This window comes from Phocoena sinus, chromosome 3 (genome assembly GCF_008692025.1).
Source record: "Phocoena sinus isolate mPhoSin1 chromosome 3, mPhoSin1.pri, whole genome shotgun sequence".
In the NCBI taxonomy this organism is placed as follows: domain Eukaryota; kingdom Metazoa; phylum Chordata; class Mammalia; order Artiodactyla; family Phocoenidae; genus Phocoena; species Phocoena sinus.
Window position 1 is genome coordinate 96497493 of NC_045765.1, and position 23658 is coordinate 96521150.

Here is a 23658-nt window from a genome sequence, read left to right on the forward strand (position 1 = left end):
TTAAAGTTTGTCTTGTTATAAAATCAAGCTGTCAAAATGGGAGTTTCACAAAATGGAAAGTCGTTATTTTGTTAGACCCAGGTCTAGTCATACAAAAACAAGGTCTTCAATTTACTAGGGGAATGTGGAGAGTTTTGAGAGAGTCCCCAAATGATTAAATAAGAAAATCCATATCCTATAAGGCAATCCTTATATTTAGCATAGATATTTATGTGTCATGGAGGTGAGTGGAGTATTGAGGAGGAATAGGTAGTGAGTTTATTGAGGAGGAATAGGTAGTGAGTTTATCAGCCTCATAATTTTAATACCTAACATTTACATGGTGCTTTACAATTTTCTGAGCCCCACTCATATTTTTCTTTAAATCGTGTAGACCATAGTTATCAACTATAGTTTCAGGTTGGACAAAACAGGAAGAATTACAATTTTATTCTAAGGGAGTCAGGTCATGTATAAAGAATTATTTTCTGAGGTTGAAGATTGTCACGCACTGGAATGGTTTCCTTGGGGATGTTCCTGATTCACCTTTTCTAGGAATCCTTAATAACAGCATAGAGTTATGAGGCCAAGATTGATGTTCATCGGTCAAAATGAGAAATGGTATAACATAAATGAACGTATATAGAGGCCCTTCCCTCTTGAAGTTGCAGGGCAAAAAAAAAAAAAGCACAGGCATTAGAGCCACACAGCCTTGCTTGGAATCTTCACTCCATCTCTTGCTAGCTGTGTACCCAAGAGCAACTTATTTGATGGCTCTTATTTCCTTTATCTTCATAGGGAGCTTAGGAGGTATTAATGGATAACATGAAGTACCCAGGTTATTCACCAATCATTTGTGCCCTTCCTCTTGATGCCTTCCTCTGAGGCATCCTTCCCTAGCATTCTAAATTTGAAACCTGTGAACAAAATACGGGACCAAGGATAAAATTGATACCTGTGAAGAAAATATGGGACCAAGGATAAAACTGAAGCTCAATTTAAGACTCACCTTTTCCAAAACCTATTAAACTAGTGTAAATTTTTAGCAGCATATATGTCTAAAACTTGTTAAATCAGCCAAGATCATGGATCATCTCTTTTATAGTTGACCAGATGAAACGTCAGATTAATCTCTATCATTTACAACATGAATTAAATTTATAAATGCAGCATGCAGTAGAGTTTTAAAATACCAGAACAGGGTTACAGTATTAAGATCAGAAGATATAATAAAAATAATTTTATTATTATTTACTGTCACTTGAATATTTAAGGGAAAATTTAGGAAAAGGCACTTAATCCTTATTTTTCTCATGTGATAAGGTTTACTTAAATTTTATTCCTTTAAACACTTTCTAATGTTTAGATGAGCTATTCTCTTGCTTCTGTAGAAAAGCATGATTAACATGGATCAATCTGTATCTCTTTAACAGGGACAAGTGATCCATACGTGAAGTTTAAAATTGGAGGAAAAGAAGTTTTTAGAAGTAAAATAATACACAAGAGCCTCAATCCTGTGTGGGAGGAGAAAGCTTGCCTTCTTGTTGAACATCTTAAGGAACCATTGTACATAAAGGTGAACCATTTATTTGTTTTTCCCTAATGTAATCTGGTATAGAAATCCCCGTTTAATGGTTTCTTATAATGTCTGTCTGTCTGATGAGGTTTTTTCACCAGAGGTGTATTCTGCTATGCACAATTCTGATCTGTTGGTGATGTGACAGAAATGAGCTATAGGGGAGGGGGAGCTGGTGGGAGCATCTTTCTACTGGACAGTTCTATTGCCAGTTATATTTAGGAGAATTATGAAGTCTATCTCCTCTGCTTGGTGCAGTTAACTGATTTAGTGCACTTTGGGAACATATAAAAACAAGACTCCATATAATCTAGCAGGAAGAGCTTACACAGAACACACCTTTTCTGTTTAAAAATTATAGCAGGGGAGACTTCCCTGGTGGCAGAGCGGTTAAGAATCCACCTGCCAATGACGGGGACATGGGTTTGAGCCCTGGTCCAGGAAGATCCCACATGCCGCGGAGCAACTAAGCCTGTGTGCCACAGCTACTGAGCCTGTGCTCTAGAGCCCGCGAGCCACAACTACTGAGCCTGCATGCCACAACTACAGAAGTCCATGCGCCTAGAGCCTGTGCTCCGCAACAAGAGAAGCCACAATGAGAAGCCCACGCACCACAATGAAGAGTAGCCCCTGCTCGCTGCAACTAGAGAAAAGCCCGCGCACAGCAACGAAGACCCAACGCAGCCATAAATAAATAAATAAATATTTTAGAAAGAATTATATCAGGGATCTACCATTCCTGGTTGCAAACAAAATGCTTTACTTGGAAGGTGAGGAGGGTAAACATAATAGAGGGAGGAAAGCTCCTGTCTCTATTACATTACCAACGATGGGGGGAAAAAAAAGTATTTCCTTTCATTTGATGTAGTTAGAAAAAAAAAAAAAGAAGAATTAATGGAGTTAACCTTAATTCCTTATTTTACTTTCAAACCTGACTTCCCTTTAATTCATATCTCTAGGTACTTATATTCCTTTTGACTCTTACGTTCTGACTATCCATGCGGTGACCAAACGTTTTTCTGCTTTTACCACATCACATGCCCCATCCTTTTCTCTAAATTGTCACAACTGGCACATGAGCCCCAAAGGTCACTTGATCACTCTTTCAGCAATCTCTGGGCATCCTTCTTCCCCTCAAATCTTCATTTGCATTGCTTCCAGTTGTTTCTGTTTTCCACAGAAAGGAAAAAGTAATCAAGATGTTAGTAAAATCATAGCAGGACCATTTATCAAATCGATGAAAAAGAGAACTACAAGTATGTAGTTGATAAGCTTCTAGAAGTCATTATGGGGAGCATAGACCTGTATTTGCTTAAGAAATTGTCTCAAATGGACAATGGCTAAAGGAAATCAGTTAAATAGAATTACTGAGCTATCTTTTAGTGTTCAAAAATCATGACCCAAGAATTATTAATGTGAGAGTCTTCATGGCCAACCCTCCTCCCACCAAAGGGAAGACCTCCATGGTCAGAGATGCTCCTCATCTCTAGAGAGAAAGAAATGTCTACATGAGAAAAAAGGAAATACCTTCATAATAAAGAACTGAGATAAGGGGAAAAAAGGAATTTTTAAAAAGACAAGTAGGATTAAGGAAGCTTATTCCTAGGGAGGTTTAGAAGAAATAAGTTAGAGCAGTTGCAACCATGAAGGAAATGGATAGGAAAGGAAAGCAGGGTTAATAAGGATAGCACTGGACCATTGGGATCTCATATAATGTCCCTTAAGAGAAAAATTATGGAAGAAAAGGATTAATTTCTAATTGTGTTTGCTGTGGATCTATTTCTTGAATGGGATATTACTCTATGACAGAAGCATGTGGATCTCCAGTCTTTAAAGCGGTTACAAATGAATGTTCCAGTGTTACATTAGGTAATGGTTGGGTCCCTCTGCTATTCTTTTGTGTTCAAGAATGAAATTCATCTGTGCAGAAATCCAGATGTCAAATGTGTATTTCAAAAGGCATATCATAATAGGCTCAAAAGCGAACAAAAATCTTAGGTACACAGAAAAAAATGGTGGCAAAAATGTTTGTTTTGGTTTAAGAGAGCAAGAATAGATACACTTACATACTGAAAACGGAGACTGTAACACCACCTATAGACCAAAGGCCTGGTTAATGACACACTGGGAACAAAGAAGTTAGGAGAGAAAACCCAAGGGTGGTTTTTGTTTTTATTTTTTACCACTTTGAGTTTCCAAAGTACAACATTATGTAGCCACAACTTAACTTCCACCTTACAGAAGAAGATACATAGTGAATTGTAAAAGATTTGACATTTTTTTAATATTTCTACATAATAAAAAATAAGTTAAACAGAAATCACACTGGCCTCTCAAATACTAGTACAAACATAAAATAACAAGACTTTATTTTTATGAATGCTTTATACTTTTTAATATGCTTTGATCTTTTTCATTTGATTTTCATTTTCTGGACCATGCATAGGGCTTCTTTTGAAAAAAAAATTCTGACTTTCACCTTTACTTTTCCCATGTTTTGTGTTACCTACTTTTTGCCTAATGTGGGACACACAAAGACCTAAATAATATACATTGGTGGAAATGATATTTTAAGTTACTAGAACTTCATGAAGATTGCATTATTTTCATCGTCTCTACATAGCTCTGTGTGATTGACTTTTATATGATGCCCACATCCTCTGTGATAGGAAATTAATCTTGCCTGAAAGATTTCTTAGGGACTAACTGATTCTGTAGTGACAGGTAATATGAAAATGCATCCATGAACTAGATGATTAGAAAATATTGTCTTCAACCCTCCTCTCTATGGTTCAATGAAAAAGAAGTCCACATGCACACTGTAATCTGATTTCTATCAGTGTAAAGATTACCAAGGGAAACAAAATTCAGTTCTAAGCTAAGGTTATAAAATCACCCTGAAGTTACAGTACTTATAACATTTCTAGTAAAAACAAATTTAAAAAAATCTTGGTAGTGTCATTTTTAAATACTACAGAAAATAAATAAATACACTTTCCAATTGGTTGCAATTCATATAGCTTTGAATTTTGATAAAAAGAGAATATTCCTTCAGTTATGAATGACTTCACAGTAAGGGCAGGTATAAAAACAAGGCTGCAGGGATGGGCTTGAAACATTTATCTTAGGGTAGCAGTAGAATCTGGGAGTTAAATGCAGTGCTTCTAATTGAGATAAGAGCCCCTGGAGCCTGCTCTGTATCCACAGAGATGCTCCAGCACGCATCTTAAATAATAGAGTAAATTCAGCATCCATTTCAGTTGAATTAAATTCAGATTCTCCATTGTAATTTCACTGACACTATTATTCCAGGTACATGATGAGCACCCAGAATTACAGTGGAAAGAGGTAGAAGTAATCTAAAAGGAGAAATGTAAATTGTTGCTTGTTTGGCCTAATCATGAGCTAGAAGAGCTAAATTGAAAGTGCTCTTCTAAATAATAGAAAGGTTTTGATAACTAGGAAAACTGTTCTGTTTGGAGCCATAGTACTGATTCTAAGATTGTCATTTTAACAAACTTGATAGTTCCTTAAATAACTCACATCTATCCAAGCTTAAGATTTAAAATTGAAAAGGTACTTAAAGCATGGGTCAAGCTAACTAAGGACCATATAACTGTCTTGTCCAAAATTATTTCTCAGTAGGTTCTAAGGGTCCTAAAAAGAATTTCATATACCAACGACCCTCAACCCTGACTGTACATCACTTTAAATATGCTCTGTGTCTGAAATCCATTACAAGATTTGAATCTGACCTCTTCTTAGCCCGGGCATTTAGGGGCAAGTAACATAAATGTTTTAAGCTTTGGATTCCTTATCTGACAAATGGAAACAATACTTTGTTCACTGAGTTGTATGAGAATGAAATTTAAAAATCTATATGATGTGTTTAACACAATGCCTTATATATGGTAAATGTTGAGTAAACATTAATCGTCATTAACTGTGCTTCTTATTGCAGTGGGAGTGCCTCTCCTATTTCATCACTCTTCTATGTTCTATATTTTCTGACACTTCACCTAGAGCAATGCTCCCTCTGACAAATAGTTTATAGAGCTTGGAACCAAATTGCATAGCAAACAATTTCATTAAGGAATGGATTCTGGTGTTTCCATTCTTCCCTGTGTTTATGCCTTTGCTGAGTAATAGGAATTGAGAACTAATGCAAACATCTAGCATTAGGACGGTAGAAAAGACTCTCCCCATGAGAATAAACAGAGTTTGAATGTTGACTCACCCGTTTGGGCTGTCTATACCGATCAATTCACTGGATTCACAGCTTTCCACTTCATATGTGTAGGTGAATCCCAGGTGTTCTCATGGACTGTATGTCACTGTAGTCTCCCCAAGATTTTAATCCTTAAGGCTGATACAATCAGAAGAGATTGCACAAGAGAAATTTCTCTAATTTTGGTGTAAATTTTATGTTGTAAAATACGCTACTGCAGCCACTTGCAAATACCAAGGTGTCAGTTGTATAAGATACTGAGCAGATGACTAAAGTTCAGAAGTGTAATTGATCAAGGAGAATATTTACTGCGGGAGTGCTGTGCTTTCTACAACAAATGTACTCCTGAAAGGTTGTAAGTAAATCAAATGACTATAAATTGAGTAATTTAAAAGGCATTAGAGGAGCTTATAACTTAAATAAATCCCTTGTGACTCTTCTAATTTAAGAATCCCTTTGTAAAGCAAGGGATTTACTTTTTTTTTAATATCAACTTTTTACATATTAAGTTTGTTTAAATTGCAGTACACCTGTACTAGAGAAAAGAAAACAGTAACTGATACAAGGCTTCTGTACATGCTACTCCCTCAGCTTGGAGCTTTTTTTTTTTTTTTTTTTTTTTGGTATGCGGGCCTCTCACTGTTGTGGCCTCTCCCGTTGCGGAGCAAAGGCTCCGGATGCGCAGGCTCAGCGACCATGGCTCACGGGCCCAGCCGCTCCGCGGCATGTGGGATCTTCCCGGACCAGGGCATGAACCTGTGTCCCCTGCATTGGCAGGCAGACCCCCAACCACTGCGCCACCAGGGAAGCCCCAGCTTGGAGCTTTTTAACTGTTGTGTCAAGGATTGGCCAGAGGGATGCTGAGCTACGGGTTCTCTCAGCCCAGTGCATTCTCACCTCCTGGAGAGTCCAGTGGTCTGGGTCATCCTTTCAAGAGCAGACTTACCTGTTTATGCTCATTTACTCCAGTGAGCAATACAATGATTTTCTATTTGAAAAGGTCAGAAACACAACTCTAAACTCCATCTATTAACCTTTTTATCAATCTTAAAAGCTTTCCCTGATCTCCAATGTAATTTTTTTTTCTTTTTGTACCCTGTTCTTTTCTTTACAACAGTCATCTAAGTTTGTAATTCTATCACCTGTGCACTTCCTTGTTTAACATCTGCCTCCCTCACTAAACTATAAGCATTGACAATGTGAGATTTCCTCACCACAGTTTACTCAATACCTAGCACAGTGTCTGGCACATAATAAGCATTTAATCAGTGTTGACCAAGGAAATAAATGAGTAAGAAATGTTTAAATGGATGGAAATTAGCCCACTCCCATTCACTTAGAGTTCTTTGGAAATGACCCCATCTGATCTAGCTCTGAGCTCTCCCTCCAACTTCCTTCCTCTCTCCATCTTTCTCAGTCTGCTTCAGCCACACTGGCTGCTGGCTGATCCTTGAACATGCTAATCACTTGCTGCTTCCTCCACCTGGTGCGCTCTTCCCATTCCAGTGTCACTCTAATGGCTTAATCGTTCTCATCATTTTAGTCTCTACACAATCACACTTCCTCTGAGAGGCCTTCCTGGACTCCCAATTTAAAATATCAGCTCCAAATGTATATTCTCATTGAATGCTTATATCACTCAGCATCATGGGTTTTTTTACTTTTTTAAATTAGTTTTTATTGGAGTAGAGTTGCTTTACAATGTTGTGTTAGTTTCTGCCGTGCAGCAAAGTGAATCAGTTACATGTATACGTATATCCACTTTTTTTTAGATTTCTTTCCCATTTAGGTCACCACAGAGCATTGAGTAGAGTTCCCTGTGCTATACAGTAGGGTCTCACTAGTTATCTATTTTATACATTGTGGTACATATATGTCAATCCCAATCTCCCATTCATTCAACCCCCCCCCCTTTCCCCCCTTGGTAACCAGTAGTTTGTTTTATGAAATTATAGAAAAACAAAGCAAATCTATGAAACAGAAAGCAGATCGGTGTTTGCTAAGGGCAGAGCAGGTGAGGAAGAAGAATGTTGAAAAGGATCATGAGGGAACTTTGGGAGTTATGGAATTGTCTTCCACCTTGACTGTGTCAGTGGTTGCATAGCCATAGACATTTGTCAAAACTCATTGAACTGTACCTTTAAAATGGATGTATGTCCACTCCTGGATATATATCCAAAGAAAATGGAAACACTAATTAGAAAAGACACATGTACCCCAATGTTCGTGGCAGCATTATTTATAATTGCCAAGGTATGGAAACAACCTAAGTGTCCATCAGGAGATGGTTGGATAAAGAAGATATGGTGTTTGTGTGTGTGTGTGTGTGTGTGTGTGTGTGTGTGTGTGTGTGTGTGTGTGTGTGATGGAATATTACTCAGCCATAAAAAAGAATGAAGTTTTGCCACTTGCAACAACCAGATGGACTTAGAGAGTATTACACTAAGTGAAATAAGTCAGACAGAGAAGGACAAATTCTGTATGATGTCACTTATATGTGGAATCTAAAAAATACAACAAACTAATAAATATAACAAGAAAGAAACAGACTCATAAATATAGAGAACAAACTAGTGATAACCAGTGGGGAAAGGGAAGGGGGGAGGGGCAAGATAGGAGTAGGGGATTAAGAGGTACAAACTACTATGTATAAAATAAGTCAGCTACAGGATATATTGTACAGCACAGGGAATATAGCCACTTTTTATAATAACTATAAACGGAGTATAACCTTTAAAAATTGTGAATCACTGTGTTGTACACCTAAAACTTATATAATATTGTACATCAACTATACCTGAATAAAAACATTTTTTTAATTAGTTTAAAAAAATTGGGCTTCCCTGGTGACGCAATGGTTGAGAGTCCGCCTGCCGATGCAGGGGACACGCGGGTTTGTGCCCCGGTCTGGGAAGATCCCACATGCTGCGGAGCAGCTGGGCCCGTGAACCATGGCCACTGAGCCTGTGCATCCGGAGCCTGTGCTCTGTGACGGGAGAGGCCACAGCAGTGAGAGGCCCGTGCAAAAAATAAAATAAAATAAAATAAAATAAAATAAAATAAAATAAAGTATCAGCTCTCAACACATTGCCTTACACTTCTGTCTCCATGGTGCTCCTCACTGAACTGTATATATCTATTTGCGTTTTTATGGACTCTCCCAGCTATTCAATGTAGGGTTCAGAAGGTCAAGCACGTTGCCTGTCTTGTTCATCATAGTATGAATATAAACCATGAAGGGCAAAAAGAAGATAAATAGTTTTGACAGAAGAAAGAAATACATTCTTTTCTTTTTCTTTCTGTTTTGTTGTTGCTAGTCACATTAATATTATGCCCTAATTAAAAATTTAATTTAACCTTAGAATAACTTTATGAAGTACTTTAATCATGATAGCTTAATGTTTACTTATTTGTATGTTTAAAATGGCATTGTCCTATAATATCAGAGAATATATCTTTGATGACCTGAAAAATACAAGAAATTGGAGTCATATCTTCATCACCTACAGCCCAGTATGGAAGACATATTTGTTGAATTTCATACCAACTCACTTTGCCTTTCAGTAATTCTAATAGACCATCTATAATGAGAGGAAAATATTATAAGCCTGTGGTTCCCACATTTTTGAGGATTCACTATAATTTATTTGATTTTGTTATCACCTTCTTTGACGTTCTACTTTATACAAATCAGTAATTTTAATTATAAAATTAAGTGTAATTTCCTTTGAATGTTTTGTGAGACCTTAGTATTTCAAAACACAAAAACAAATAAAATTTTTAAAATAAATCTTAGGAAATTTTATTGATTTTGGTGACATAGACAACCAGTATTTTATAATGAAGACGTTTTTCACTTAAAGCTTATATTGGAATTGTTTATAATAATGTCTGTGTCTTTGGCTTCATAGGTATTTGACTATGACTTTGGACTACAGGATGACTTTATGGGCTCAGCCTTTCTGGATCTCACACAATTGGAGTTAAACAGGTAACTTTTGAACTGTTGTAATATCACTGTACCTTTTTATGAAACTGGGCCTGTGTAACAGAAAATGTCAACAGATCTGGGTTCTAGTCACTGTTCTGTCATTTATGGTTGTGAGTCTTTGTGCTAGCCAGACTTACTCAAGTATGTCTTTCTTACTTACCTGGTGGAAATAATACTTAGCACCTTCCCTCACTCTCTCATTCGACAACAACTATGCAGCAGAAAAATTCTTTTTTTTTTTTTTTTTTTGGCCACGCCATACAGAATGAGGGATTTTAGTTACCTAACCAGGGATGCAACCCATACCGCCTGCAGTGGAAGCACGGAGTCCTAACCACCGGACCTGGACTGCCAGGGAAGTCCCCAGCAGAAAACTTCTTAAGACACTTTCTTTGTCCCCCAGACTGTGCTGAGCACCAGGAATCTAGATTAAGACACGTTCCTTGCTCTCACATTGATGGTAGGATTATAGTGGGGCATAAAGAAGATGATACATGTTAATCGTAATTATTAATTTAAGAATGAGGCCATCACATAGGAAATAAGATGAGTACACTATGCATCGAAAATAGCAGCACTCTTATCACTTAAGCCGAAGTAGAATCTAATTTTGCCATCATCAGTAATCCTAGGTTACCGAGGAGTAGCCCGAAAGTGGAGGCAGATTGGTTGTATTTACTCAGTTACATTAACTTATCATTGCTTGACTAGTTGTAAAGTAATGATTAGTTATAACTAAATTAATGTTATGAATATTAACCATTCCTTGCACAAAATTATGGGCTTTTATTTTTTTTAATGTATTTCAACATAGGAGCTAAGAATTGATTAATACTACAGAAGAAAAAATAGGTTTTAAAAGGTTCAGCAGTGGGGCTTCCCTGGTGGCGCAGTGGTTGAGAGTCTGCTTGCCGATGCAGGGGACACGGGTTCGTTTCCCGGTCCGGGAAGATCCCACATGCCGCGGAGCGGCTGGGCCCGTGAGCCATGGCCGCTGAGCCTGCGCGTCCGGGGCCTGCGTGTCCAGAGCCTGTGCTCCGCAAAGGGAGAGGCCACAACAGTGAGAGGCCCGCGTACCGGAAAAAAAAAAAAAAAAAAGTCCAGTAGTGCTGGAATGGATTGCAAAGCAGGCTGCCAAATCATCTTTGGTGGTTTTAAAGAGATGGTTTAGATCAGGGGTCCCAACCCATGTTAGGAACCGGGCTGCAGAGCAGGAGGGGAGCGGCAGGCAAGCGAGCAAAGCTTCATCTGTATTTACAGCCGCTCCCGTCACTCGCATTACCGCCTGAGCTCTGCCTCCTGTCAGATCAGCAGCATTAGATTCTCATAGGAGCGCGAACCCTACTGTGAACTGCACTTGCGAAGAATCTAGGTTGCACAGTTGCGTGCTCCTTATAAGAATCTAATGCCTGATGATCTGAGGTTGAGCTGTGGCGGTGATGCTAGCTCTGGGGAGCGGCTGCAAATACAGATTATCATTAGCAGAGAGGTTTGACTGCACAGAGACCATAATAAATCCATTGCTTGCAGACTCATGAAGCTGCTGTATAGCACAGGGAGATCAGCTCTGTGCTTTTTTTTTTTTAATAAATTTATTTATTTATTTGTTTATTTTTGGCTGTATTGGGTCTTCATTGCTGTGGGCGGGCTTTCTCTAGTTCTGGCGAGTGGAGGCTACTCTTTGTGGTAGTGCACAGGCTTCTCATTGCAGTGGCTTCTCTTGTTGTGGAGCACAAGCTCTAGGTGCACAGGCTTCAGTAGTTGTGGCACATGGGCTCAGTAGTTGTGGCTCACGGGCTCTAGAGCACAGGCTCAGTAGTTGTGGCACACAGGCTTACTTGCTCCGCGGCATGTGGGATCTTCCCGGACTAGGGCTCAAACCTGTGTCCCCTGCATTGGCAGGCAGATTCTTAACAAGTACGCCACCAGGGAAGCCCCCCAGCTTGGTGCTTTGTGACGACCTAGAGGGGTGGGATGAGGAGGGAGAGAGGGAGGCTCATGAGGGAGGGAATATAGGTATACATATAGCTGATTCACTTTGTTGTACAGCAGAAACTAACACAACATTGTAAAGCAATTATAATCCAATAAAGATGTAAAAAAAAAAACCTATCAGTGAGTGGCAAGTGAAAACAAGCTCAGGGCTCCCACCGATTCTGCATTATGGTGAGTTGTATAATTGTTTCATTATATATTACAATGTAGTAATAATAGAAATAAAGTGCACAATAAGTGTAATGTGCTTGAATCATCCCCAAACCATCCCACACCCCCCAACCCCCGGTCTGTGGAAAAATTGTCTTCCATGAAACTGGTCCCTGGTGCCAAAAACATTGGGGACCGTTGGTTTAGATGATCATGTTATATCATGTGGCAGGAATAGTGGAAAGCAGAGTAATGGGTCAGATCACAACTTTATATTTTAAATGTAGATGAAATATAAATAGTAGAACTCCTTATATGTTGTTGTCTGAGCACAGTGACGGCTTATTGGTGGTCTTCCAATGGTCATCTGTGCCTCAGACTGGACAAAAGAGTGACCTTTTCTATACTTCCTATGTGTCCTTCATTCCAACCCAGAGCCTAGCAGGCCTGACCTTGGGGTAATTGCTTGCTCCCCGCCTCACCATGGCTGAAGGAAGTCCTAGGTGGTGTTGTATGTGGTCCGTTATCATGAAACTGAGCTCCAGCTAGACTGGGCTGTGCTGTTCTTCGTAAAGGCCACGGTTATTTTCTCTGTAGATTCTGCATAAGGGTATGCAAATTACTAGGTTTAATCACAGAGCATAACTTTCTCTTTTTCTCTATTAAAGATAGATTACTGGTGAAAAATAATTTTAAATGGAAAAACATATGAGATGGGTAAAAACCCAAAAGATTATGTATAAGCATTTGGTGTTTATTTTACCACATTACTTATTTTATGTATTTAGCTAACTATACCCTCCCTTCAAAACCACATAAACATCAAATTACCGCTTTTAAAAGTCACATATTTGTGTATGCCATTACATTCTATGTATAGAAATCAACATGGGAATTCCCTGGCAGTCCAGTGGTTAGGACTCCGCACTTTCACTGCCAAGGGCCTGGGTTCTGGGTTCAATCCCTGGCTGGGGAACTAAGATCCCATAAGCCATGCAGTGGGGCCGGAAAAAAAAAAAAAAAAAGAAATCATTACCCTCTGGATGTAGACAGATGGATAATAATAGTAGCCATATAAATACTTATGCTACTATATAATACATTAAGGTATTGCTTTTGAAAAAAATAATAAGCATCATAAAGAATTACAAATGTTCTTAAATCTTTATCATGTAATCATTATAAAATGTAATGAAGTTTTGGCTATTAATTTTTATATGTAATCATTTTTACAGGAAAATGAACCAAATCAAACTGTAACCCCATATAAATACATATGTGTGTATGTGTGTGTATGTACATATATATACATATATACTATAATGCCTAATATGCATTTGTTAAAATAAAAGGAACAAGCTGTTATCATCAAACCACAATGATTAGTTATAACTAAATTAATATTGGAGCAATTTGCATTCACAACTATTGTAACTTATGTATATTATCAGTTTGATAGGTTACTTATGTTTCAATTAAAACCCCTGAAATCATAGCACCATTTCTTGAATTGGTAAATTGAGCATCATTTGAAAGAGTGTCCTAGTATTGTAAAATCTTAGCATTGAAAGGTACCTGTGGTTCCCCCAAATTATTTGGGGACCTTTATAAATGTATAGAAATATATAGACACCACCCACAATCTACAGAACCAGAATCATTATGGATAGAGTGCAGGATTATGCACTTTTTAAAAGCTTCCCAGTTGATTCTGAGGTGCAGCCAGGATTGAAAGTTTTTATTTGGACCACTTTGCCCATCAAGCCATCTCCCCAGTACTAGAATCCAACAGTATCATTTACTAAATGTTAAGCTCCATGAAGACAAGTGTCTTATCTTTGGTCTTGACTGCTGGTTTTTACCCAGAACCTAGTATCACATATGTTCAATTCCTGTTTTGTGAATTAAATGAATAAATGATTGAACAAGCAAGGGAACATTCCTAATTTGCCAACATTTCAGGATTCAAGTGTGGTGCTGAATGTTCCACAGTCCCTTAGGCTTGTAGAGGGCATGAACCCCTATTTGTTCAATATTAATTGAAATATGTAAACAAGATATTACGTACACATTATCAGCTGAATGTGTATTTTACATTATTTTCTAAAAGCTACTGTGGGTAATATTGAGCAATTCATAATCTCTTCCTCAGAGATACTTATCTAATTCTGAAGCCTTCTAAGTATTGATCACCTCTTCTAAGTGCTGGTTTCCTTGCATTTCTGAATCTAAAAAGTTAGGCATAGGTTTAAATAGCCAAAAATAGAAGCATTATTTTAAATAGAAGTTCTTCAAATAACTATACGTTGTTTTTTAAGTATATTTATAATGTATATCAGGCAATTTATATTTTCCTCTTCTTCCACTTGTTTATTTACTCTAAATCATACTTCTGATTAAGAAAAAAAAATCTTAAAGAACTAAAAGGATGGTAGTGGTCAGTAAAAGACCGTTATTGAGTTGTTGGACTCAAATTTATAGAAAATAGCTGCTATTGCTCTCTGTGTATTTAGAGATCACAGAGAAGGGCCTTACAATTTTCTTAATACTGCTGTACTTCCGTAGCCTTCCCAGCAACCTCACAGCCTTTCTAGAACCCCGTGAAGAGCTGAAACTTAGGCAGTGAATCCAAGTATACCCAATTGGCCCATGATTTATTGGATAACTTAATACATTGATGTTATTTTAATAACAACAAAAATTGTACCAGGAAATTAAAGGAAGACAAAATTCCTTTTCTTCTTAAAAATATATAGTATATATAAGTCCATGCACTCTTTCACTTTGTCCCAACTTACCCTTCCCCCTCCCTGTGTCCTCAAGTCCATTCTCTATGTCTGTATCTTTATTCCTGTCCTGCTCCTAGGTTCTTCAGAACCAATTTTTTTTTTTAGATTCCATATATATGTGTTAGCATACGGTATTTATTTTTCTCTTTCTGACTTACTTCATTCTGTATGACAGACTCTAGGTCCATTCACGTCACTACAAATAACTCAGTTTCGGTGCTTTGTGACCACCTAGAGGGGTGGGATAGGAAGGGTGGGAGGGAGATGCAAGAGGGAGGGGATATGGGGATATATGTATACATATAGCTGATTCACTTTGTTATACAGCAGAAACTAACACACCATTGTAAAGCAATTATACTCCAATAAAGATGTTAAAAATATATATATATAGGGAGGGTGGGAGGGAGGGAGACGCAAGAGGGAAGAGATATGGTAACATATGTATATGTATAACTGATTCACTTTGTTATAAAGCAGAAACTAACACACCATTGTAAAGCAATTATACCCCAATAAAGATGTTAAAAAAATATATATATATAGTATATATTTTTGCTTACTCATTTAATGACAGTTCAAAATCTTTTTTTTATTTTATATATTTATTTTTTATTGAAGCATAGTTGACATACAGTATTGGTCTCAGGTATACAACATTGTGGCTCTGACAATTATAGACATTACAAAATGATCTCAATAAGTCTAGTAACCATCTGTCACCATACAAAGTTATTACAACATTGTTGACTATATTCTCTATGCTGTACGTTATATCCCTGTGTATTCATTTTATGACTGGAAGTTTCTGCCTCTTAATTCCCTTCACCTATTTAGTCCATTCCCCCACTCCCCTCCCTTCTGGCAACAGTTTGTTCTGTGTATCCATGAGTCTGTTTCTGCTTTGTTTATTTTTTTAGATTTGACATATAAGTGAAATCATATGCTGTCTGTCTTGGTCTGGCTTATTGCACTTAGCATGATACCCTCCAGGTCCATCCGTATTGTTGCAAATGGCAAGATTTCACTCTCTTTTTATGGCTGAGTAATATTCCTTTGTGTGTGTGTGTGTGTGTGTGTGTGTACATATATAGATATATATACACATAAATACCACATCTTTTTTATCCTTTCATCTATCAATGGATACTTTGGTTGTTTCCATATCTTGGCTATTGTAAATAATGCTGCAATAAACATAGGGGTGCATGTATCTCTTCCAGTTGCTGTTTTTGTTTCCTTTGAATAGATACCCAGGAGTAGAATTGCTGGATCATATGATAGTTCTATTTTTAATTTTTTCAGGCACCTCCGTATCATTTTCCATAGTGGCTGCACCAATTTAAATTCCCACTAACAGTATACAGGTGTTCCTTTTTCTCCACAACCTCACGAACACTTATTGTTTGTTGCTTTTTTGATAATCACCATTCTGACAGGTGTGAGGTGACAATATTGTGGTTTTGATTTGCATTTCCCTGATAATTAGTGATTTTGAGCATCTTTTTATGTGTCTGTTGGCCATCTGCATGTCTTTCTTGGAAACATGTTTATCCATTTTTAAATCAAATTGCTTGTTTTTTTGATACTGAGTTGTATGAGTTCTTTATATATTTTGGGTATTAAACCCTTATTGGATATATCATTTGCAACTATCTTTTCTCATTCAGTAGTTTTGTCGATGGTTTCCTTCATGCTCAAAATCTTAATATTTTATATCATAGGCCCACGGATGTGACCGTCACACTGAAAGATCCCCACTATCCTGACCATGATCTTGGAATCATTTTGCTCTCAGTCGTCCTTACCCCTAAGGAAGGAGAACACAGGGATGTGGTAAGTTCCCCCTCAGCCTAGTTGTAGCTTTCTTGCTCTCACTTGTTTGAATGTCGTGAGCCTTCTCTGAACCCAAAGGTAATATTAAAGAGAAACAGCATAAGAAGATCTGGCCTGTTCTTTGTTTCTGTGAGTATCCTGGGTATCAGTAGTCTAGTTGTACTGTATTTTTTGAATTCAAATTTCCTATTTTATTCTCCAGATCAGAACCTCTTATAAATAAGGGATACGTTTGCATCTTTTATCATTATTTTATTTTCCAATTTCAGACTGTTATTTGTAGCAAATGGTGGTATTTATTCAGAGATTATATTTTTCCACATTGAGGTGTCCAGACCTTACTATTTTGATTATATTGTCAGATGTACCATAACAAAGAAAATGAGGTGAAATTACAATAGAGTTTCTGCTTTCTGGTATTTGTTTGATGAATGATTAGTGAGTACTTTTCATCTTCTTGATGGACTTCCATATCGGTGTTACCCATTTTCCAGCCCTGGCTGTCTGTACTTCCTTGCACACCATGCAGCTATGAGAAACTGACAAGGGATACAGAGGAGCTAATTACTCCAGCACTGTTGAAGTGACGTTAAAAAATATCAGGTTTGACCTGCATCGGTATGCTTGCCAGTGCACTTTCTGCCACAATTTACCAGAATTTATTTATTAGACTCAGGGTACTTTCACATACTGGTAGCTATTCTCACTAGTTCTGATTGCAACACATTTTAGGAGTAGACATAATTTTTTAGGCAAGTTTAAATACTCTATTTCAGCAATGTGTGTATTGCTGGTTTAAAATAATGCATGATTAAAGTTGGTATATGTTTTCTGCTGGAAAGGAATTACTGGCATTTTTCCCTAGATTGTAAATAAAAATAGTGAATTACAACTTCAAATTTGGAAGTGTTTTAAACTCATTGAAAAATTCACCCTTTTCAAGGTATTTTTCTCTATCCTTTAAAAAAATTAAACAACGAGCACATATGTAATATTTGCAAAGAATGATTTAAGTATCTATATTTCATTCAGTGAGGAAGAAACTTTTCTTTTCGAACAAGTACTATCAAATAATACCTACTTGGAGAACTTAGCACTGTAAAAGAATGTATGTATGTGCACAGGCATAGGCCCATATGCGCAGATGGAAGGGTGTGTGAGGACATTTTTTCACAGAGAACATTTAGAAATAAAAGCCCATCATTTTAAAAGTCACCAATTCAGAATATATTATTTCACCCAGTGCAAGCCAAGGAGTATATGCTAGCTGGCTAATCCATACACAGGAATAAAGTATAAGTGTTCATTTATTCAAATAATCCTGGTATTCACGAGGAACCTACTATAAGCCAAATCCTGTGCTAGACCCTTTGGATACAGTAGAACTGAAATCCAGTGGAGAGCTCAGAAATCAAATAATCATGGAAGGAAATGTAAAATGACAACTGTTTTAAGTGCCATAAAAGAGAGGTGCATGCTGCTGTAGAGCAAATATAGGAGAATTTGTTCTAGTCGGGAACAGGAATTCTCCAAGGAAGTCAAATGGGAGATGAGGTCTGAAGTGTGAATAGAAGTTGATAAAGGCAAAAACACAGGAAGAGAGGAAATAGTTCAAGCAGAGGAAATAGCACGTGCGAAGGCCCTGTGGCTAGAGAAACCAAGCTGCACTCCAAGAATTGAAAAAGTACTGGAGCTTGGAGAAGGTGGAAGCAAGCAGAGTGTGAAAGGTCCTGGTGCATGATGACAGTGAAAGGGAGACTCCCAGACTGCATAGGGACTGTTGGCCATGTTAAGGTTTGTGGTCTTTCCCCAAAGAGCAATGGGAAGCCTTTGAAAAGTCTGTAAATAGGAAGTGGCATCATTTTATTTGCCTTTTGTTGTGTGGCTGCATTGTAGAAAACAGATGAAAGTGTTAAGAATGAATGCTTGGAGACCAACTAGGAGCTATTTTGAAAATCCTGGTGGAAGATGATGGAGATTTGGATTAGAATTGTCAAGAGGTAGAGATGAAAAGAAATGAAGAAGTTTATCTATAGGAGGTAAAATCAACAAAACTTGGTGATAGAATATTTGGGGAGGGGTTCCTTTGTTATTTTAATGAAGGAAAACACCATAAATGAAAATACCTAAAGTGCCTGAGGTCTTAGGACGTGTCTCCAAACCATCCAAACTGCCAGTATTACTGGGGATTCTAATGATATGGCAGCTGTTTTAGTTATTTGGGTGATTTGATGATGGAGGGTCTGCTGATTTTTTACATTAAAAGCATATTTATTAAATACTCTAACATCAAACTGAGGGTTTGAGGGATTAAGTTAGTATCAAGAGACTTTACGACAAGGCTGCTGAGTTGTTCTAAATTACACAGAAATATATGTCAGCACAGGCAAAGTAGTTCCTGACATTCGTTTTTCTTCAACCATTCTTGCAAAAACCCTTCAATCTCCACTGCTGTTCAAACTTATTTAGGCATGCTGTCTTTCTAATTAGAAAAGATCATTTAAAAATATTATAGTGTCTGGTTACGGGTCATCAGTGATTTATCAAACACGAATAGGAACAAAAACAGGTTACATGAAACAGTTACACATCAAAAATCTGGTATTATTAATCTTCTTTTCTTCCTTTTTCTTTCTCCTTATCGTATCTCTCCAGCCACATTCACCCTTCACACAAAGAGTTCTTCCTGAAATCTTCATGCCATTTTCTTGGTTCAGATTTCTTTGGCTACCCCAGCTTTTTGGAAAAAAATCTTCTACCCCTGAGTATTTTTCATTTGCTTGCCTTACTTCATGCCTCCCCCTTCACAGTCCCAAATAGCACTGGAGAAGCAAGTGGCTTATCAGGGGCCAGTGCCTCAGAAAAGGTACAGCAGTTCGCCTCTGGCTGGCGAGCTCTCTTGACTTCAGCCACAACTGAGAAGCAGTGAGAAGAGTGACCAGTGTGGCTATACTGGCTCCTCCTTGTGGACGTGATCAATAGCTGGGATCCTGGGGTTGGTTGTTGACAAGCAGCTGGGGCAGGGACAGGGGAGGAAGCATGAAAGGTCCCTTACAGGAAATTCTGTTGGGACCCCCAGTATCCTGGCTAATCGGATTCCTAGATTGGGATTGGGGCTTCTAAGCATATACTTTACATGATGAAAATTTCTAACAAAGACATAAATTTGTGCTTTTCTCCCTTTGTTTATTTCAGTCTATATAGCAGTTCTAGAGCTGTTTATTAATTAAGATCTCTAAAATTGGCAAGCGACACTAGTTAGGAGAGTTTGACACTCTGAATAAGAGATGCCAGTTGTAGGCATCTATTGAAAAAAAACCACTTATTGAGCATCTATAAGCATTGTACCAAGTTCTATAACTCCCTCTTTATTCTTCTTCTAAGTGTTCAGTGACCTGTGGTTATTTCTCTAATGAAATGGAAACTCCTGATGAAGGGCTTTAAGACTCTCCAATGAGCGACATATGTTCCCTCACTTGTAAACTTTATCCCAGCCATACAGACTCCTACACAGCTCACCTCCTCTCAAGTCCAAGCTTTCTCCAATGTGACCTTTCCTACCTAAAATATACCTGTACTGTACCTCACCTCACTTCCGTCCTATAGCCCATCACTCCTGGTTAAAAATAATAATAATTCATAAATATTTATATATATATATAAATTATTGCTTCTGATTACCTTTCTTATGATGACTCCTCTCAAAACCTGGTCCAGCTTTCTGTACCTAGTGGTTATTCAGTAGGCTGTGGATGAATCTTTAAGAGGATTCTTAGAGAATGCTTGATGGGATGCTTCAAAGGTCCAGGGAAAGGTATTTTAAGTTTCCTTCTTACTTCCGTATTCAAATCCCTGAGGTTGTCACAAACAATATTGGAGATAATGATTTACTTTTCCTATTGAATTCTTAAAATTATTCTATTAATGATAATCTGATTAAAATCAGTCTATATTGCTCTTCTCAAGATTTCTAATGATGACAATGAATTAGAAGCACATCACTGTATTTTTTTCTTTTGGTAACGTGTCTAGTATTGGCTAAATATATTTCCCTGGAATACATTTGAAATTTCTTGGCTAAAAACAGTCAATTATCCAATGTATCTTCAAATTAAATTTTTATATGCTGGAAATATATAACATATTGCTACTGTGAAAATGACATGCTGAACTTCCACAAATTATCCAAGAACAAATCTTATTTAGAGGAGTTCAGACTCATAATGCAGCAAACCAGAAATCAGTTACTAAATGCTTCACAAGTCCACTTACTATTCAGAATGACATATAGAGAAGGAATAGAGGATGATTTTGCATTGACCTTCACACAGCAAAATTATGAGTTCTGTTCTCTTTGATTATTAGCTCAGAAATAACCTATTTTAAGCTTTTGGGACTTAAGACTTTAGTTCAGAAAAGCACATGTTTATTCTTATGCCTGTGTTTTGTAGACTTTGCTAAATATTTTTTGTGGATTAACATGGAGAATGGATGATATGAATTTCAAGAGCCATTGACAAATAAATCCTAACCATCCAGTAGGAAATAGAACATTAATGTTAAGAAATGCTATCAAAAGTGGGAAGAAATGAGTAACTGGAAATACAGAGGGCTTAGCATCACAAAGTGCTAAGAGTTCTAAATCAGTTATCTTGTGAGTGTTTAAAACACTGTTAATACTGACAATGTGTTCCATGAATTATGTGGTTGGAATGATTTCTCCTTGTGTGGATTGCCAGTTCTAGAACTCAGTAAAAATGAAGAACAAGTTGAAAACCCTATCAAGCCTACTGTATCTACTAAAGTCCCTCAAACATGGAACATCTAATTATAGCTAATTAAGAAGTAAATGGGAGTCATAGTAAAAGTATTTCGTAGTTGCTTATATTAAAATATTCTCCATTGAGTCATGATTGAGTCTTTTTTAAAAGATTCCAGATGTGGACAGATATATATATTTTTTAATTTTCAGCGTTGTATGTATGAGAAACCAAAATCTTCTTGGGGGGCATGTTGATGACTTGCATGACACAACTGTCATTTCCGTTTTGAATGCATGCCCTGTTTGATCCTGCAAAAGTGTGTAGTGCATATATGTGTGTCCTATATTTATGGTATTTTGGTCTGATAGTGTGTTTGAGTTCTTTCTGGCTCTTTTTCTAGCAGAGTTCAATCCACAGCTTTCTTCATTGGAGGATTTATGAAATAAAAGTGAGTTAATTTGTGTTACACACTCTCTTAGATAACCTAGACCTAACAAATTGCTTGGCTAAAGCTAAAAAGTAAAAACTTTTAAGAAACATATGAATTAACCTCAGTTGATCTTTAGTGCCAATTCAAAAAGTATATTTTTCTCTATGGTTTATTTTTGAAAATTTTCTGAATTATTCCATAAGCTAACATTTGAAAAAATATCCACCTATAAACAGTTAATATATATGTTTTATAATATGTATCTACCATAGTATTTAGCCATTCTGTGATTTTTTTTTTATATCTATAGTAGTCATGTAATTGCCTAAAAAAAAATCATTGCAACAAAAGGGAAAAGCAAAAAATGGATTGAGATTGTGGAATCTTTTAAAAACATAATCAGTTCTGCAGCTCATAGGCCATATTTTTATGCTACTTATTCCATTTTTTGGGCTTCAAAGAAAGTTGAGTTGCTAATAAAGAATTTGAAGGTACTATAATATTAGATAATGACACTTTCAAAAACAAATTCATATGTTTCTCAGCTGAAGTTAAGATCAAATAGCAAAAAATAAATCTTATTTTTCTATAATTTGCTTCATCTCCTATGTTTAACATTCCCCAATCTTTCTTCTCTAAGTGTCCCACAGTTAGTAAAGGTAACAGTGTTAATAGTATGTCTGTTAAATTCACTTTTTAGAAAACTTTTATACTGATTCCAGTTTTACTGAATCTACTTTAACCCTAGAAACCCAGTTTCCTAGAAACTGAACCAGGAAAATAATGAATTGGTCCCTGTAACTGCCAAATCTTTCATACTGGTACGTAGGGAAATCACTGACCTTTTGTTTGTATCAGTGTCCCAATCTGAAAAATAATACCATGCATCTTGTTTGTAAGACTGATTTTGAAAGACAGGAAAATACTAACCCTATAGTTTGCCTTACATGTAGAAGGTTAATCGCGTGCAGTAGTTTTGAGTGGGGGGATGTGGCTTTGACCAGCAGTAGTGAATCTGTGTAATATTGAATAGTGTTGCCCTGAGAGTCAACTCTTCCTCATGTTCTTAGCCCCTTTTTCATAGTAGCATTTCTTACCAAATGGAACTTTGTAAGATTCTTTGATACTAGTTGATGATGATAAATGGCCATGACTTAAGAGATTTTCCGTTTTGATTTACTTATGTTAATTGTTCTCACCTGATTTGACTCAGAACATTGTCCCTAGGAATTATCATTCTTTGTTCACTGAAACTCTGCTTTCTGAGAAAGTTGAAAATTTATTGCCTGACTCTTCACGGGGCATTTTTTATGAACATGGCGTACCACAAAAGTATTTCGTGTCCAATTGCCTTTTAGTGATGACAAAGTGGTGGTGGTGGTGGTGATGACGACGACTAACTCATTTAACATCAACAACGAACATCTATTAAACGTCCATCTCCCTAACCCGATGGTGGGTTTTGCTTCAGAATAAATTGGACATTAGTACTTAGAAAAAATATAAAATAATACTTTGCAGTTCCTGACTCCATTTGAAAAAAATTGGGAACTGTTGTAACCTTAGGAAGTCTATTTCTCTTCCATATTTTGGTCAATATCTAACACAGAGTGTATATAGAGAAAATGTAACCTATAAAACCACTATCTGCAGAAAAGAGGAATGTATCCTTAACCCTGACAATTTTATGATATTTCTCCTTTCCCCTTCTAGAACCTCTACATAATTCCTTTGTCTTGGTTTAGGCCAAAGGTTGCCTACTAAATGACTTACTCTTATATTAAAATCTTTCCTTTTTTGTATTTTTGTAATTTATGAGTGGTTTCTGAAATGGTCTTGCTTTATAGTGAATTTTGCTGAAGGAGACAGGGTTCTTAAAGGCACGAGTGTACTTCCTTGATATATAAATATGGCAAGCATT

At 37.0% G+C, this 23658-nt stretch overlaps 1 protein-coding gene across 13 annotated transcripts in view; it reads left to right on the forward strand.

Annotated features, from left to right (window-relative positions):
• MCTP1 (multiple C2 and transmembrane domain containing 1) overlaps positions 1 to 23658 on the forward strand; it is a 360390-nt gene that overhangs the window by 94327 nt on the left and 242405 nt on the right. For 8 of the 13 annotated variants that reach the window (XR_004349160.1, XM_032626358.1, XM_032626364.1 and 5 more), the window contains exons 3-6: positions 1413 to 1555; positions 9695 to 9774; positions 16433 to 16544; positions 21708 to 21755. Coding sequence is in view for 12 of the 13 variants with exons in the window: in XM_032626358.1 (XP_032482249.1) it covers positions 1413 to 1555; positions 9695 to 9774; positions 16433 to 16544; positions 21708 to 21755 (383 nt within the window). In the remaining variant the exon portion in view is untranslated. The remainder of the gene's footprint in view (positions 1 to 1412; positions 1556 to 9694; positions 9775 to 16432; positions 16545 to 21707; positions 21756 to 23658) is intronic. The other 5 variants (XM_032626359.1, XM_032626363.1, XM_032626366.1 and 2 more) reach the window with 1 other exon arrangement.